Source organism: Pinus tabuliformis, chromosome J, assembly GCF_031772625.1.
Source record: "Pinus tabuliformis cultivar Carrire ecotype Pingquan chromosome J, CPIR1, whole genome shotgun sequence".
NCBI lineage: Eukaryota > Viridiplantae > Streptophyta > Pinopsida > Pinales > Pinaceae > Pinus > Pinus tabuliformis.
In genome coordinates this window covers 674,403,459-674,417,708 of record NC_142295.1, presented here as the reverse complement: position 1 = coordinate 674,417,708, position 14,250 = coordinate 674,403,459, and the positions used below count along the sequence as shown (strand labels likewise).

The 14,250-nt window shown below is 35.4% G+C and overlaps 1 protein-coding gene across 3 annotated transcripts; it reads left to right on the top strand.

Moving 5' to 3' along the window:
* Positions 1 to 517: 517 nt before the first annotated feature.
* On the top strand, positions 518 to 12,093 carry LOC149228663 (formate dehydrogenase, chloroplastic/mitochondrial-like). Of its 3 annotated transcripts, XM_089375718.1 has the most exons (4): positions 518 to 712; positions 9,835 to 10,044; positions 10,208 to 10,359; positions 11,636 to 11,777. In XM_089375718.1, exons 1-4 carry the CDS (start codon positions 584 to 586, stop codon positions 11,643 to 11,645), a joined length of 501 nt encoding a protein of 166 aa, XP_089231844.1. In that variant the 5' UTR covers positions 518 to 583; the 3' UTR covers positions 11,646 to 11,777. The 3 variants fall into 3 exon arrangements, with proteins under 3 accessions (XP_089231844.1, XP_089231843.1, XP_089231842.1); XM_089375717.1 differs by lacking the exon at positions 10,208 to 10,359 and having other exon boundaries at positions 9,840 to 10,044; positions 11,636 to 12,093; XM_089375716.1 differs by lacking the exon at positions 10,208 to 10,359 and having other exon boundaries at positions 11,636 to 12,093.
* The last annotated feature ends 2,157 nt before the right edge of the window (positions 12,094 to 14,250 follow it).

Sequence of the window (14,250 nt, the reverse complement as noted above, 5' to 3'; positions counted from 1 at the left end):
GATGAAAACATATTTTGAGCATGTTTAAAGTGGATTAAAATATAATAATAAAAGACACAACAAAAATCTTGATACAATAATAGCTCAAATAATTATCTTTAACAAAAATCTATTAAAAATTACTATAAAATTATAAAATGAAATTAACATTAATAAATAATCAATTAATTTATATAAAATCCCAATTTAATCATGAATAATTACTTAATTCTTTAAGTTCCACTTCAAAGAAAGCATTGACACATCAGCGAGAGAAGGGTGCATTATTGTTTTGGAGTAAGAGAAGGGTGCATTATTGTTTCGGAGTTCTATGTCCGTCGCATCAATATTTTATTTGATGTGCCCAATTATTTTTCCAAAGTAAAACTATTATTCAGGTTAAATAATAGAATGTATAATATTTCACATTCTATAAAATGTATACTATTTCAAATTCTTTGAAAATCCGTTACTGAAACACAAATATATGGCCATCGATGACATGATCGGACGATAGATATTCTATCCCGCCTTTAAATTCAAATCCTCTTGGTAGTTTGGCGCCATTGCGCGCATCCCTCTCAACGAGCTCAGTAGCTCGCATATGAACAATCATGGTTTGCAATCGCATAAACATTGCCCCAGAATCGATCCACGAGCCACCAGATCTCTCTCTGCACGACTTCCAACAGTTCATCTGCGTTTCTTCGTGGTCAAAACGATTTCAGAAAAGGTATTTTTCTGCAAGAGAGTGCTAAAATTGCAAAGCGCCATTATTTTCTTGTCGCCGTCATGAATCCTCTACGCCTTGTCCTAATGAAATTATTTAGAGTTCTTGATTGGAAAAATTTGCCATATTTCAACTTTCTGGAAATATTTCAACTTTTTGCCTTGCAGTTCATTCCCCAATGTCACTTCAGGAGCACGCAGGTAGTGATAAAACTTGGGTCTGGCATGCAACTGATTTCTCAGATGGGGAACTGAAGGAAGAACTCTTTTGCATTCGTCTTGGCTCTGTAGACAGTGAGCACTGTTCTTAGACTCTTCTAATCCTTGTTTGTATCATGTATGCGGATTTTGAACTCTCTGCTATACGGTCTTGTCATTCTCCTGTTGTAAGCAGTACTACCCGAGATAACTCAATTGACAAATGCCATTCCACTCTACTGCCCGAGATAACTCAATTGACGTATGCCTCATGAGCTGCACTGAATTTTTGGATTTCTTACTTGAACTTGCTAGTTTTTAAAGGTCTTCCTTGAACGAGCTCTGCAAAAGGTCTGTTATCCGGGATCTGTACTAATATAGAAGCAGAGTTGAGCAATTAGAGGAGCATCTATGCTTTCAAAATTACCCAAAACTCTCACAAGCCAACTCCGACTGCCACCGACCTAGACTGTTTCATTTATACTGTGATATGCCTCTCCTGTAAACTTTCATATTTCTTTTGAGTACTAAGTAATTATGAAACATCGCGGCAACTGTTGTCAGGAACGGTGGTGGGGAAGCAGTAGAAAAGATGGATTGAAATATTCAACGCCCACTTAGGTCATTACCTTGAGTATTGGGCTCTTTGAGAGCCGAAAACTAAACCAGCCTTAGTTGCTGCTACTAATAGCCGTGTGCAACCTGCCCTTTTATTTTGTCCGAGGCCGATAAGGCAATTTGGTGTGTACTTGATGTATATATACCTCAGCTCAAATATAATTTAGTGGCAACCAGTTCCCTCGTTTGCATAAGTTTGTTAGCGTTCTATAATTGATGTGACAGTCAAATGTTTTTGCGATAATTGGGGTATTGCATTCTTCTTTGATTATTGGTCTGTTTCTTCGCGCTTCCCCTTGGTTTCGTATTTGAGTGGAGGGAATATCGTTTTAGTGTTGCATATATCCACATTAATCACAAATTTATTGACCAGACCTCAAAGTTTTTGATATCAGAGGTTGAGACGAAACCATATTTTACACTCAATTGATCCAGTTGTTAGTAACTTAGTTGTTTGATGGCTTTAATGAAAATTCAATCCACCAGTTTCCCTAATGGCCTTTTCCTGTTCACTAAACTGCTAAACAATCATTCTAACAATCATTCTAGGGAGTGATTAGGAGAGTGCACTTAGACACTTGTTGGGAAATAGTAGCAGTTACACTTAGGAGAGTATCATCATGTGCTGGCAGCCAAACTTATAGCAGTGACTATGCATTAGAGGCCATTGCAAACCTTTCAAGGCATAGTGAGAATGGGTTTTCTGTAAGCATTGAGTTATATTCTCCGATGCTGTCAATTCCCTGAATGACTGGTATCTCTTTTCTCCCTTACAAGCGCTTTCCTTTGACACCTGAGTTTCCCCAGATCAGCATCATAATACGAGATAGATCTCTACACAATTGTTCCGCTGAGAATGTTATTGATGTCCATGTGACATTTTTGTTGTTTTTTAGGGCAGTTTAACTGAGAATTTTGATGTTCACGTGACTTCTTTTTGGGCAGTCTGAAAGGTTCAGTTCAATTCAACGAGTTCATTGCCACCAAAACTTAAACAGTTGAAAGCTCAAAAATATCTGCAAACAAGCTTAAATCCTTTTTGACACGAGTGGATATCTTGTAGGGCTCTGTAATCGTTAGACTGTTTTTGCAAGCTCAGTGTGGTAGAGATGTTGTAATGTAATGTCCTCAAGCACTGTACTATGACTATAAATCAATCTGCAGAGGATGAGCAGTTCTCTGTTCAGTTCCATATGGATCAAGAGGGGTGCTTGAACCTGAAACTTGCATTGCCAAGCGGTCAAAAACAAGTATCTCCTTCTCTTCCTACTAACATCCTGACAGAAAAGGCCAATCTGATGGTGAATCCATGCTCTTATGCTTTGTTAATACCAATACTCTTCAGAGAATGATCCCTTTAATATAGAAATTTGACCTTCTTTCTCCATGACTTCATCTTCTAAAACCTGTACTCTGTGCCACAAGTCAGTTGCCTCATTCCGGATGTTTAGAATAACCTGGTCTTTAGCTTCTGCTGCTTGCTTAAGCAATATATTCTGCTTGATCATATCACTCTTTTCGGCCCTTAGTCTGCACATTTCATCATGCATATGACATATTTTCCCTTTCAAATCATTCATCAGATTTTTGGAATGTATCAATTCAGCCTCAGTTTCAACCTTTTTGTAGTTGGCATTTTGCAATTGTCTATGCACTTGCAGGTGTTCAGTTTCTGCAAAAAGCAAATCTTGGTTTGCAACAATGGCTGTTAACTTTCGGGTTAACTTTCCCATCGACTCTTCACGTTTTGCAATCTCCATCTCAGTATTCAGTACGATGGAAGATTGTAGTAAATGATGCATCATATTGACTAAAAGTTCTAAACGCTCAAATCTTTACATTATTATGGTTTAAATAAATCTAACTTGACATTCTGTGATGGAACGAGCTGCCTATCTTTCGTGGCATTTTTGGGAAATTACATAATTCATGAAAATAGTGTTTTGTAGCATGCATTCCCATGTTCTTTGTTCTTAGATATTCTCTTCTTTCTTTTCCTTTATCTATAATTTGTTCGTAAACCATGATGACCCGAAGTTGGATACAATTGGGAAAAAAACACTGCAGGAGATAATGGTACACAGAGGCCTTTTATGTACCAAATAACCTGTTGCTAAACTGTACATTCCATTGACAAAGAACTGCTACTATACCATCTTCTTTACTTCCTAGTATAATATCCATGTTTTCTTAGACCAGTGTTTTATCCACCTTGTGTTCATTTCAGGGGAACCACTACCAGGACAGTGCCGACTGGTTACAAGCTCAAGGGGAAGAAAAGAGATGAATTTCATAATCACATTCTGCTTTGAGAATGAGTTCTATATCTTGATGACTTTCATATAATCTAAGACCTCGTGGAGATGGTTTTTCTTTTTGGTTTTTTTTTCACACCATTGACAGACCCTATATTTAATTTGCATGTTTGCATTTTGAACTTCTACAGAATCCCAGTGGTATTACTAGCTTTGGGGCCTCGTCTATTTCTTCTCTTGGTTTTTTTCTTTTCAGACCTCTGATTCTAGGAAATCTATTGAGCACTTGTTAAAAGGAGGAAAATGATCTTGAACCAGATTCTCTCTTAAGCAAGAGAACGATACAAGTGCCTTGTGCTTATAAAATTTTCTTTTATTCTAGTTTAACAGATTATCATTAAGGTTGTCAATCCTGCATCCCTGCAGAGTTTCTGCATCAGGGTTGTGGGATTTTGTGGATCATGTGCACCAAATGTTCTCTAGCAAATAGTGCATCAAGAACAAATAATGCCCTGCGAGATTCTGTGTTTGTTGAATTAGATTCCAGGCTTCTAGAGCTTCATCCTATTTCACCCTACCAGTACTTTCATATTGCCTTGAAGCAAGCCCATGGTTTACTATTCACTATTCCTAAGCTTCATTTGAGTAACATCATAATGCTGCCTAAGTATCAGATGTTGCTGTCTGAGATCAGCCATTTCGACTCTAAGAGCTCTCAATGTTCCACCCATAATGATATTATCCTCTGTATTCTTGGAAAGTACCATCTGCAAGCCTTCCACTCTTTCAGCTAAAGAGCTCATCTGCAACGTGTATAAAAGGGCTTAATACATGATGTATTCTACCATTGATGCTAATAAAAATAATCCTTCAAAATAAAACTCTTAAGCTTCAAAATTACCTCCTCCTCTTTCCGCTGGGCAAGTGTTAGAAGATCCTCATTTATATTGAGGTAATCTGTAACATAGCAATTTAGTTGCCGTGTTTCTTTTTTGGCTTCTTCCATAGTTCCTAGGTCTTCTATTAGACCTTCACCTCGGGTTGGAATTTCTGATGCATCTTCAATGTGTTTTAATGGAGAAATCCCAGCCCACAGTTTTAACGATCACTACCCGATATCAGAATCTATTGGAAGCCCAGATATTTTATATGAGGCCGTTGATTTAGAGGAAGATCCGAAGATGTATCAAATTCCACAAACAAAGAGACTCGTGCCTTTGATCCGAAAACAGTAAGAACCAATTACAGTGATAACATAGGTTTGAATTTCTAGGCACTTGAAGCTTCATGAAATGAACAATGGAGATTGACTGCAAATATGAAGAGGCCCACCATGATGTTTAGAAGCCCCTCGAGCTTGAATCTCCCTTTCAAAATGGCCATACATGAAAAATTTCAAGCCCCTTGATGAAGCATCTTGAATCTCCCTTTCAAAATGTCTTACATTAGGCAGTTACAAAAAAAGATATATGCAGCCCATGTTTCCTGCTCCAGACAAGCCAAATCCCAAGAAAGCTTTCCTAACAACTTTTGGAACATTTTTTTTGTATCCTTAGTCATTAATTGATACATTTTTGGAATGTTTTTCTAAATGAGAAATTGTAGCTTGCCATTTCTTTTAATCAGGATATCAATAGTTTCTTGAAATTTTTAGTTTATTTTTGGAAAACAGTGTACAGTAACTTACAACTATACCTTTGACTTAGGTACAGTGCTATGATTGTGATTTTTATTTTTACAATTGTCTACTGGTTCCTATGCCTCACACTTATATCATTGATGGATTTGCCTAGAGAACCAATGAAAGCTTCCATCAGCCCCTGTTGCCTTTAGCTGGTCTCTTGCCTTTTACTAACAGACCTGGAGCCTATTCTAGCTTGAAAGAGCATTACGATGGACATATAACGTACGGAGTTGTCTCCATCTTTTTATAGCCTTTAAACTCTTCTTTACCTGTGAGTTTTCTATTCTTATCTGACATAACTGCTTGTGACCTTTGGGAAACGTTTCAACTTTCTCTTGTTGGCGTAGTAGCTACAGAGAAGGGTATTGTGTTTATGTTTCTCGAAGATACCTCTGCAAAGTCCATGAGTTTGGAAATTTTCATTTTAGTGAACCTATTGGCTTTAAACCTAGCTGCTTTTTTGGCTTGACAAGTCATCTACATGGGTTTTCTTGTAATGTACAAGTTATACATTAATTTGTAGTATGTACATGGGTTTTCTTGTCATGTACAAGTTATCCAATTAATGTATGCAATGGAATACTTTCAAATGTTCTTGGTATTTGCACAGTCATTGTTGAAAGCTTTATGGTTCATCTGCTTGAGTGATAGTAATTATGTGTTCTACTGCGTCATGGGAGTAATGACTGTGCTGAGAAACTTCCAAAATAAAGAAAGAATAACAAAAAAACACATTGTAGAAATATAAATAAGATAATAAGATTATTATAGAAAACTGTTGAAATATTATTATTAAAAGAAGATATGACAAAATGGCAGAGTCAGGAAGACGTCCCCTGAAGAAATTCTTTTTGCTGACCAAACAATAAAAGTCCAAATCATGTATATATCCACTAGGGTACATGTAGCTGTTATATAGCTTCATGTCCAAACATAAGCATAGTTTAATTGTTTTACATTTTAGTTTTTTTTTTGGGTATATTTTCCAGTTAATTTTGCCTAAAATTTGGTAGGTATCTGTTGGAATTATAACTTTATGCACTCTACAATTCTGTGACCAGCTGAATGTCAAGCAATTGAACCGCGATTTAAATCCTATTTTGTCAGCAATAAGTACTATACTTTGTCTTTATTTAGTGTAGAGAACCAAGCACTTATTCACTTATCAGCATAGTTAAGACTTGAGTTTAAGGTGGCTTTAATTATCTCTGGTAATAGCAAATGATACGGAGGATTGTGCATAACCCACCCCCTTTTTGATTCCAATAAGCAGAGGTGGTCACTATGGTAATCCGATTTCAATTTGTAGTTAGAAAATGGGGTCACAACTTTCCATATTTTTTGTTTTGTTTTGTCTTTTTACATCAAACAATAGTATATTTATTAGAACCATAGTCAACTAAACAAACAGGAAACAATTTATTTGACAGGTGGAAGAAGTGATAGGCTTAGAGCAATTGAATTGTAGGCCATGCTTCTTGACAAATTGATGAACAGATGTCTCCTTACTTGAAATTTAGGTTGGCACCAGGGCACCATCCTGTCCATCATTATACACTAATCTTGTCATTATCTTCTTCACTGTGAATGACTGGCCTGTTCCCTGCAAATAGATCTGGGCATAGAGGAGCCAATCCAAGAACAATAATCTCTAGCACAAGACAATATTAATGATCTAAATACCTAATCATGAAGCTTGAGTTTGATTTTTCTCTACTGGTTCTGAATCTCTGATTGAGGATCTCCCACTCATCATTACCAAACCTTCTCCTTCATCATTGGCATCAGCTGCACTGCTGAGGTACTTTGGTTGGTTGTCATTAGACTTGAGAGCTTGAAGTTTCAAATGATTATAGTAACAGACAGCCAGAAAAGCCAGTCCACACCCACTCAAGTTTATGACTGTAACCTTTTCATTTATTACAGACAAAGATTATGTTATGAGCAGCCAGTCCTTGACAAGACCAGCAACATTCATAGTCAAGGCTGAAGTCTTTCCTATCAGAAGAAACACTGCAAGATTAAGAGCCAAGGCACAAGCAGAAATGTCATGTAATCCAAATCAAAGGAAGAGACCCTGATTATCAGAAATGGGTATTCTACTAAGGCCCAGGGGGTGCTAAGAAAAACAAGGCAACAAGGAGCAACAAAGATGTGATGGGATTCAACTTAATCCCTTTTGATGTTCGTGGAATTTGTATGAGAACCAATTGGGTAGTCTCACATGCAACTGCACTTAACTGGAGAATCACCTCCCATGCATTCATCTTGGCCTCCCCATAAGCTGAAATAGTAACTCCAATGGATATGGCCAACATATTGGCCTCGGGCTCACCTTTATAAGCTTCTTTCTTCAGGGAAACCACAATCAAATACACAACAATGGGAATTAGAGCTTTCAGCATTTGAAATAATGATACTGAGAGGAAAACATAGGCAGAATTTGAAAACCAGAGACCCAAAGAATACACTTATCAATACTATGGGTTCAACGAGCTTGAAGACTCTTACAATAGCAACAGCCAGTGTTGAGTAGAAGCCCATGTGAATCATGGTGGGACTGATCACACTAAAGTTGTCAAGCAATGGCAACTCTAATGGATATGGCTAACATATTGACCATGGCCTCACCTTTATAAGATTCTTTCTTCAGGGGAACTGCAATCGAATGCATATCAAATGGGCACAAGAGCTTTCAACATTTGAAATATCGATACTTTGAGAGACATGCACCAAGGGCTGCATCATTTAGGATTTGTACTCAGTTTAGGTGTCATATTCAAGGGGAAGTTGTTATGCTTTCCACCACTTCATAGATTGTTAGAGTGATGAAACAAAAGAGGCTCCCTCTTGAGGCTAGATTATGTCATTCATATCAGCTGTGTTGTTGATGTCCTAGCTCAACCAGGTCTTGCCAAAACTCTGTTGAGGTTCAAAATTTATTATAAACTGAAATGTATTCACAAGAATTGACCTCATATAATGCAATAATCACAAGATATGCCATACATGGCTGTGATTATGGCTCGCAAGACCCTTAGACTTTGAGCAATGAGGTTCGCAACATCACTTATGATTATGCACTCTACAATTCTGCGACCAGCTGAATGTCAAGCAATTGAACCGCGATTTAAATCCTATTTTGTCAGCAATAAGTACTATACTTTGTCTTTATTTAGTGTAGAGAACCAAGCACTTATTCTGCTCATCTATAGAAGGGACAATGGTTGTTTGCCTATGAGGTATAAGGAAATCCTATAAGATGTTTTGTATTTTCGTATGGAATTGAATCATACCCCTGCACACTGTAACATTCATATATATCATAACAAGTGAAACAACTCTTTAACAAAATGGAGAGGGGAGGTGCAAGTAAAACAACTCTTTCAAAAAATGGAAGCTCTCTCAAATCGGGCAATGATGACTCCAAGGACTGCCTTTTGAGTTCTTTAATTTCCTTCGAACTCTCCTCTCCTTTTAGCAGACATTTCAAGGGCAAAGATAATTGCATTTCTAGCCTTCCCATTTTTTGTTCCTTTCTTGTGGTGGTTTTCCCAACAATTTCCACCCTAAGTAGCGTTGTTGTGGACGAAGTTTACTATTTTCTTATAAATGACATTTTGCTCCTTCCTTCGAACGTTTCGAATAGCTTTAGGTACCATTGTTTCCTTTAGAAATGACGGTTCCATGTTTAATTCGTTGTTTCGTTATGATGTCCTCTCTTTAACCGTGGTGACCTACGTTTAGGTTGAGATCAGCTCCAATGGTTGATGGAAGAATGATTTGTCTAATTGTAGGATGTTGTCAATAGGTTTGTGCAAGGCTCTGTCTCACTAAGTGCCTTACGGAATAATTTTTACCCTTCACAAGTGGCTCCCACTCTCAACCCCTCTCCATTAAATCGACCCCTCTCCATTAAATTTGAACATGACATTTCATGAGTTAAATCCAACACAAACTACTTGATCCACACTAGATAGGTTTATTCTATTGTTAAATTTGAAAATGACATTTTATGGGCTAAATCCGACACAAACTGCTTGATCCACACTTGATAGGTTTATTATATATATATATATATATATATATTTTTGTTTTGGTTACACTTAAACTACACAATTGTCATTGTTATATTTTTTTAACTTTATTTTTTCTCACTTTAGGAGTTACTTTTAAAACAACGCATTTTATTTATTCTATTGTTGTATATATATTTTTGTTTTGGTTACACTTTAACTACACAATTGTCATTGTTATATTTTTTAACTTTATTTTTCTCACTTTACGAGTTACTTTTAAAAAAACGCATTTTATTTATATTGGATATATTTTTTAATTCCATTGATTTGTTTGTATCATCATTGGTTGAAGATCAGCGAAAGTAATGTGGTGTCCGTGGCAGAAGATGAGCTAATGCGCATTCTCATATTGATGCGAAACTTTGTGCCTGGATATAAGCAAATTGTTGAGGGTGATTGGAAAGTGGCAGCAATTTCTTACAGGTCATATGATCTAGAAGGGAAAACTATTGGTTCTATTGGTGCAGGGCGTATTGGCAAAGAACTACTTAAGCGTTTGAAGGTATTCATTCTTAGGATCTAGTACTACTTCATGATGTTGCAAACTTCTTTTCAAAAATCAGTGCTCCATAATTCTTACGCATGCATGCTGTTTGTTTCAAAATTTCAATCTAATAATAATAAACATTACATGATGTTGAATTGAATTGCTTTCCTTTGTACAGCCCTTCAATTGTAAGCTTCTTTACCACGACCGTCTTTCTATTGGACTCGAATTGGAAAAGGAAACTGGAGCAACATTGGAGACAAATCTTGACGAAATGCTACCTAAATGTGATGTACTTGTCATTAATATGCCTCTTTCTGACAAAACTAGGTGCGCCTTATCACAATTTCATAAATAATCTCTCCCATTATTCACTCAAACATCAATAGCACCTATATATTTTGTAGAACTTGTGAACAAAAACCTAATTATTGTTTCTCTTGCCCTTTCCTTTTGGTTACAGTAGGGGAATGTTTAACAAGGAAGGTGTTCTCTACCAAGCCTAGCTTTTCTCTCAGAATCTTAACATCCCCTTTGCAAAGGGTTTCATTAGAATGACAACAACCTGCATTTAAAGCATTTCTCCACCCATCCTAATTAGAAATACAATTTTGGGTTCTCTACTAATTTTCTCCACACCCATTTAATCTAACAATGGACATAGAGCATGTATATTTATACTTGTGTGTTGGAAATACCGTTTTATAATTTAATGTTTATTATTTTTGTTTTATTATTATTACTTGAATTTCTTCTTAACAAGTGGTTGTGTTTCTTTTGGTTTTAGTGAAAGTATGGGCTCCAATGTTGGCTCTCTTATTATGGAGTATAATTCATCTTTGAGAATTTTTCAATTATTAAAGTAGGTTAGTCAATTGCTTAAAATATTAAATTTATTTCAAAAAGTTTTTGTTACTTTATAGGTTAGACACTGGCTTGAAATATTAAACTTATTTCAAAATGTTTTTGTTACTTTATAGATAAGACGTAGATTTCTTGGCTCTATGATGAAAATAATGAAGGGAAAATACATGTTAATATGTTACTTGTGCTCTTTGACTGAAAAATACACGGTGAGAGAAAAATGTATATTATGCTAATTGAGGAATGTTTTTCACTTGTCGAACTTATAGTATTGAATTTAACACACTAACACTTTACAACAATGAACTAACAATATTCATGATGAAAATAACAATATGGAAGATTTATCTGCATAATGAAAAAGGCAATATGGAAGATTCTGATCACGTTCCAAGGCATTTCTTAAAATGTGGATGTGACAAAAGGTTGTTGTGGAAGTTGTTGTTTGTATATGGAAAATTTCTTGATCATTGTGTATAATCCTAATGTTGATAGATATGTCTACTAGATGCTTCCAGTTAATGGGGCATTGATTTGAGCATTCAATATATTTTTATTCTTTATCAAAGTATTCTTTTGTTGTATTTGTATTTTTCAATTTATGCCTTACGGCGTTTCCTTTGCAACATCTGGTGCAAATGCTAGTATATCTTACCTCATTTTATGGTTAACATTGTATAACAAAAACATGCGTTGTGTTATGTAATTAATACTAACATGTAATATTGATTTTTTTTGTCAGAATGCTATAGGTAATGATTGCCAAGACGATGATCCAAATTATGTTCAACATATATCAGGAGATGATGAGGATGAGGATGAGGATGATGGTGGTGAAGGAGGAGATGATGATGATAGTTGCGGTGTTGGTGATGATGTGGATCAGAGTAATGAGGATGGTCAAGATGATCATGAGGATGATCTTGGTGGTGGTAGCTAGGCATGCACATGCATTGTTTTTTATGAAGAAATTATTGTGTAGAATGACATTGTTATGTTTAGATGGGTGTTGTGAATTTACCCTATATCAATGAGACATTTTGATTTTGTAATCATACGATGAGTTTGATTTATGTATGTTGTTAATTTATCGTAGAATAACGATATTCATGAAATATTTTGATTTGTTAATCATATTTGAATTTTACTTGTTTTGATTAAAAATAATACTGATTTTATTAGTATTATGTTGCTATTTTATACATGTTTTGAAAATTGTTAATGACACATTGTTATTTTTTTGGATGGATGTTGTCAATTTCTCTTAAATTTCTTTACAAATGATTTTGAATTGTGATATCTGCTTTAATGATATTTAGAAACTATCATATATTTCACTATGAATCTATAAATGGGGTCATATATGTAAAGAAAAATATACTCTATATAAGAAGTCAAATGCGGGTGTAACCATGGATGCAAAATTGAAAGTAAAATTGGATGTTAAACTAGGAATTAATACAAAATGCAAACAATTGACATACAAAGTGTTTTAAATTAGAAGTGAAAAATTGTGCAATAGTTGACACAAAGAAGGGAACAAAACATGGCATACAAAAGGATATCAAATTGGGCAAAAACAAGGACACATAAATGGGCACCAAGTTAGATGCAAAAAAAGACAACTAGATGTAAAATAAGATGCAAAGTTGAGCGTTAAAAAGAAGCAAAAAACGTTACAAATTAATATGCCAAATGATGATGCAAATAATGGTGTAAATTTGGGATGCAAACTTGGGTGCAAAAAAGGAAAAAAAAAAGATGTAAGAAAAGACATAAAACAAGATGCAAAATGGGGCTGAAAAAAGGTGAAACCAAGGATGCCATATTGGATGTAAAAAATGATTCCTAATCACATGCAAATTTAGGCTCGAACTCAGACACAAAATTATATGCAAATGTGGACACAAAATGAGGCAAAAAAAGATGCAAATTTGGATGGTGAAAACGATGTAAAATTAGACACCAAAAAAATGCAAAATTGGATGAAAAAGTCGGTGTAAATAATGGTGTAACATTGGACACAAGTAGACACAAAAAAATGGTGCAAAAAGGGGCATAAAATAGCTTAAAATTGGATGCAAAACTTGGTGCAAAAACAAATACAAAAGTAGACGTAAAAAATGGCTCTAAATTGAATGTACCATTAGACACAAAATAAGATGCAAAGGTGGACACAACACATGACTCAACATAAGATGCAAATATAAATGCAAATTTGGATGCTCAAAATGATGTAACATTAGATGCAAGAGATGGTGTTAAAAATGATGCAAAATTGGATGAAACAAATGACGCAAAATATGGTGCAAAATGAGATGGGAAAAATGGAGACAAATCAAACGTAAATGTGGATGTAAAAAATGGTCCAAAAAAAGATGCAAAAATGGGCACAAAAATGGATGCAAAATTTGGTGCTAAATCAAATTCAACACATGGTGCAAAGATAGGCACCAAAGCTGGTGCAAAAATAGAAGCAAAAACTAGTGTAAGACTAGATACAAAACCTGGTGTAAGACTAGATGCAAAAACTGACACAAAATGGATGCATAAAAAGACGTTAAATTGGATTCAAAATACAGTGTAAACTTGATGCAAATGATGGTGCAAAAATGGAAGCAAAGAATGACACAAAATAGGAAGCAAAAGAGAATGAAAAATAGATGCAAAAAATGACACAAAACTAGAAGCAAAACCTGTCATAAAATAAGATGCAAATCTTGGTTCAAAATTTGACGCAAAAAATGATGCATAGTTTGGTGTAAAAAATGATGCAAAATCTAGCATGAAAAAGGATGCAAAATCAGGTGCAAAAAAGGACGCTTTAAAAATTGTACAATAGAGCCAGATTTAGCGCCAGGTTGCTCATCACAATTACAAAAAAAATGCACTAAAATCTGGCGCTAAATCTGGCGCAAATCGCTGGTTTTGTTGTAGTGAATAGAATGCTCTGGCACATGTCATATCATGTTGGGTCCCCATAATACTAGTGATTAACCCATTACTATTGTAGTTATACCCCTTATTAATATTGTTGTGCCCCTATTTCCCCCATATTGTTATTACGGTACCCCATAGAATCCCTCTATTGTTATTTTTGTGGCTTTATATTATTATTGTTAGGTCGGCTGGATTATATTGTGACTCCTTAGACTCCTATATATAGAAAGGAGGTTTTTCATTTGAATCATCCAGTAAGTGTTCATTTATGTAATGTAAAGGAGGTTTCCCCCTCGAAGAAGCTGAATTCTAAGGCGTTGATCTATCTTTTCTATCTTTTCTTGAGCTGGTTTCATAACATTTGGTATCAGAGCTTTGGATTCTAGGGTTTCACTGCTCCAAACAGGTCATCGTGGA

Excerpts from the sequence above, each read along its gene's own strand:
- LOC149228663 (XM_089375716.1), top strand. The coding sequence starts at position 584 with ATGAACAATCATGGTTTGCAATCGCATAAACATTGCCCCAGAATCGAT. Across the intron at positions 713-9,834 it reads TCAAAACGATTTCAGAAAAG|ATCAGCGAAAGTAATGTGGT; the intron begins GTATTTTTCTGC and ends CATTGGTTGAAG. Across the intron at positions 10,045-11,635 it reads AACTACTTAAGCGTTTGAAG|AATGCTATAGGTAATGATTG; the intron begins GTATTCATTCTT and ends TTTTTTTGTCAG.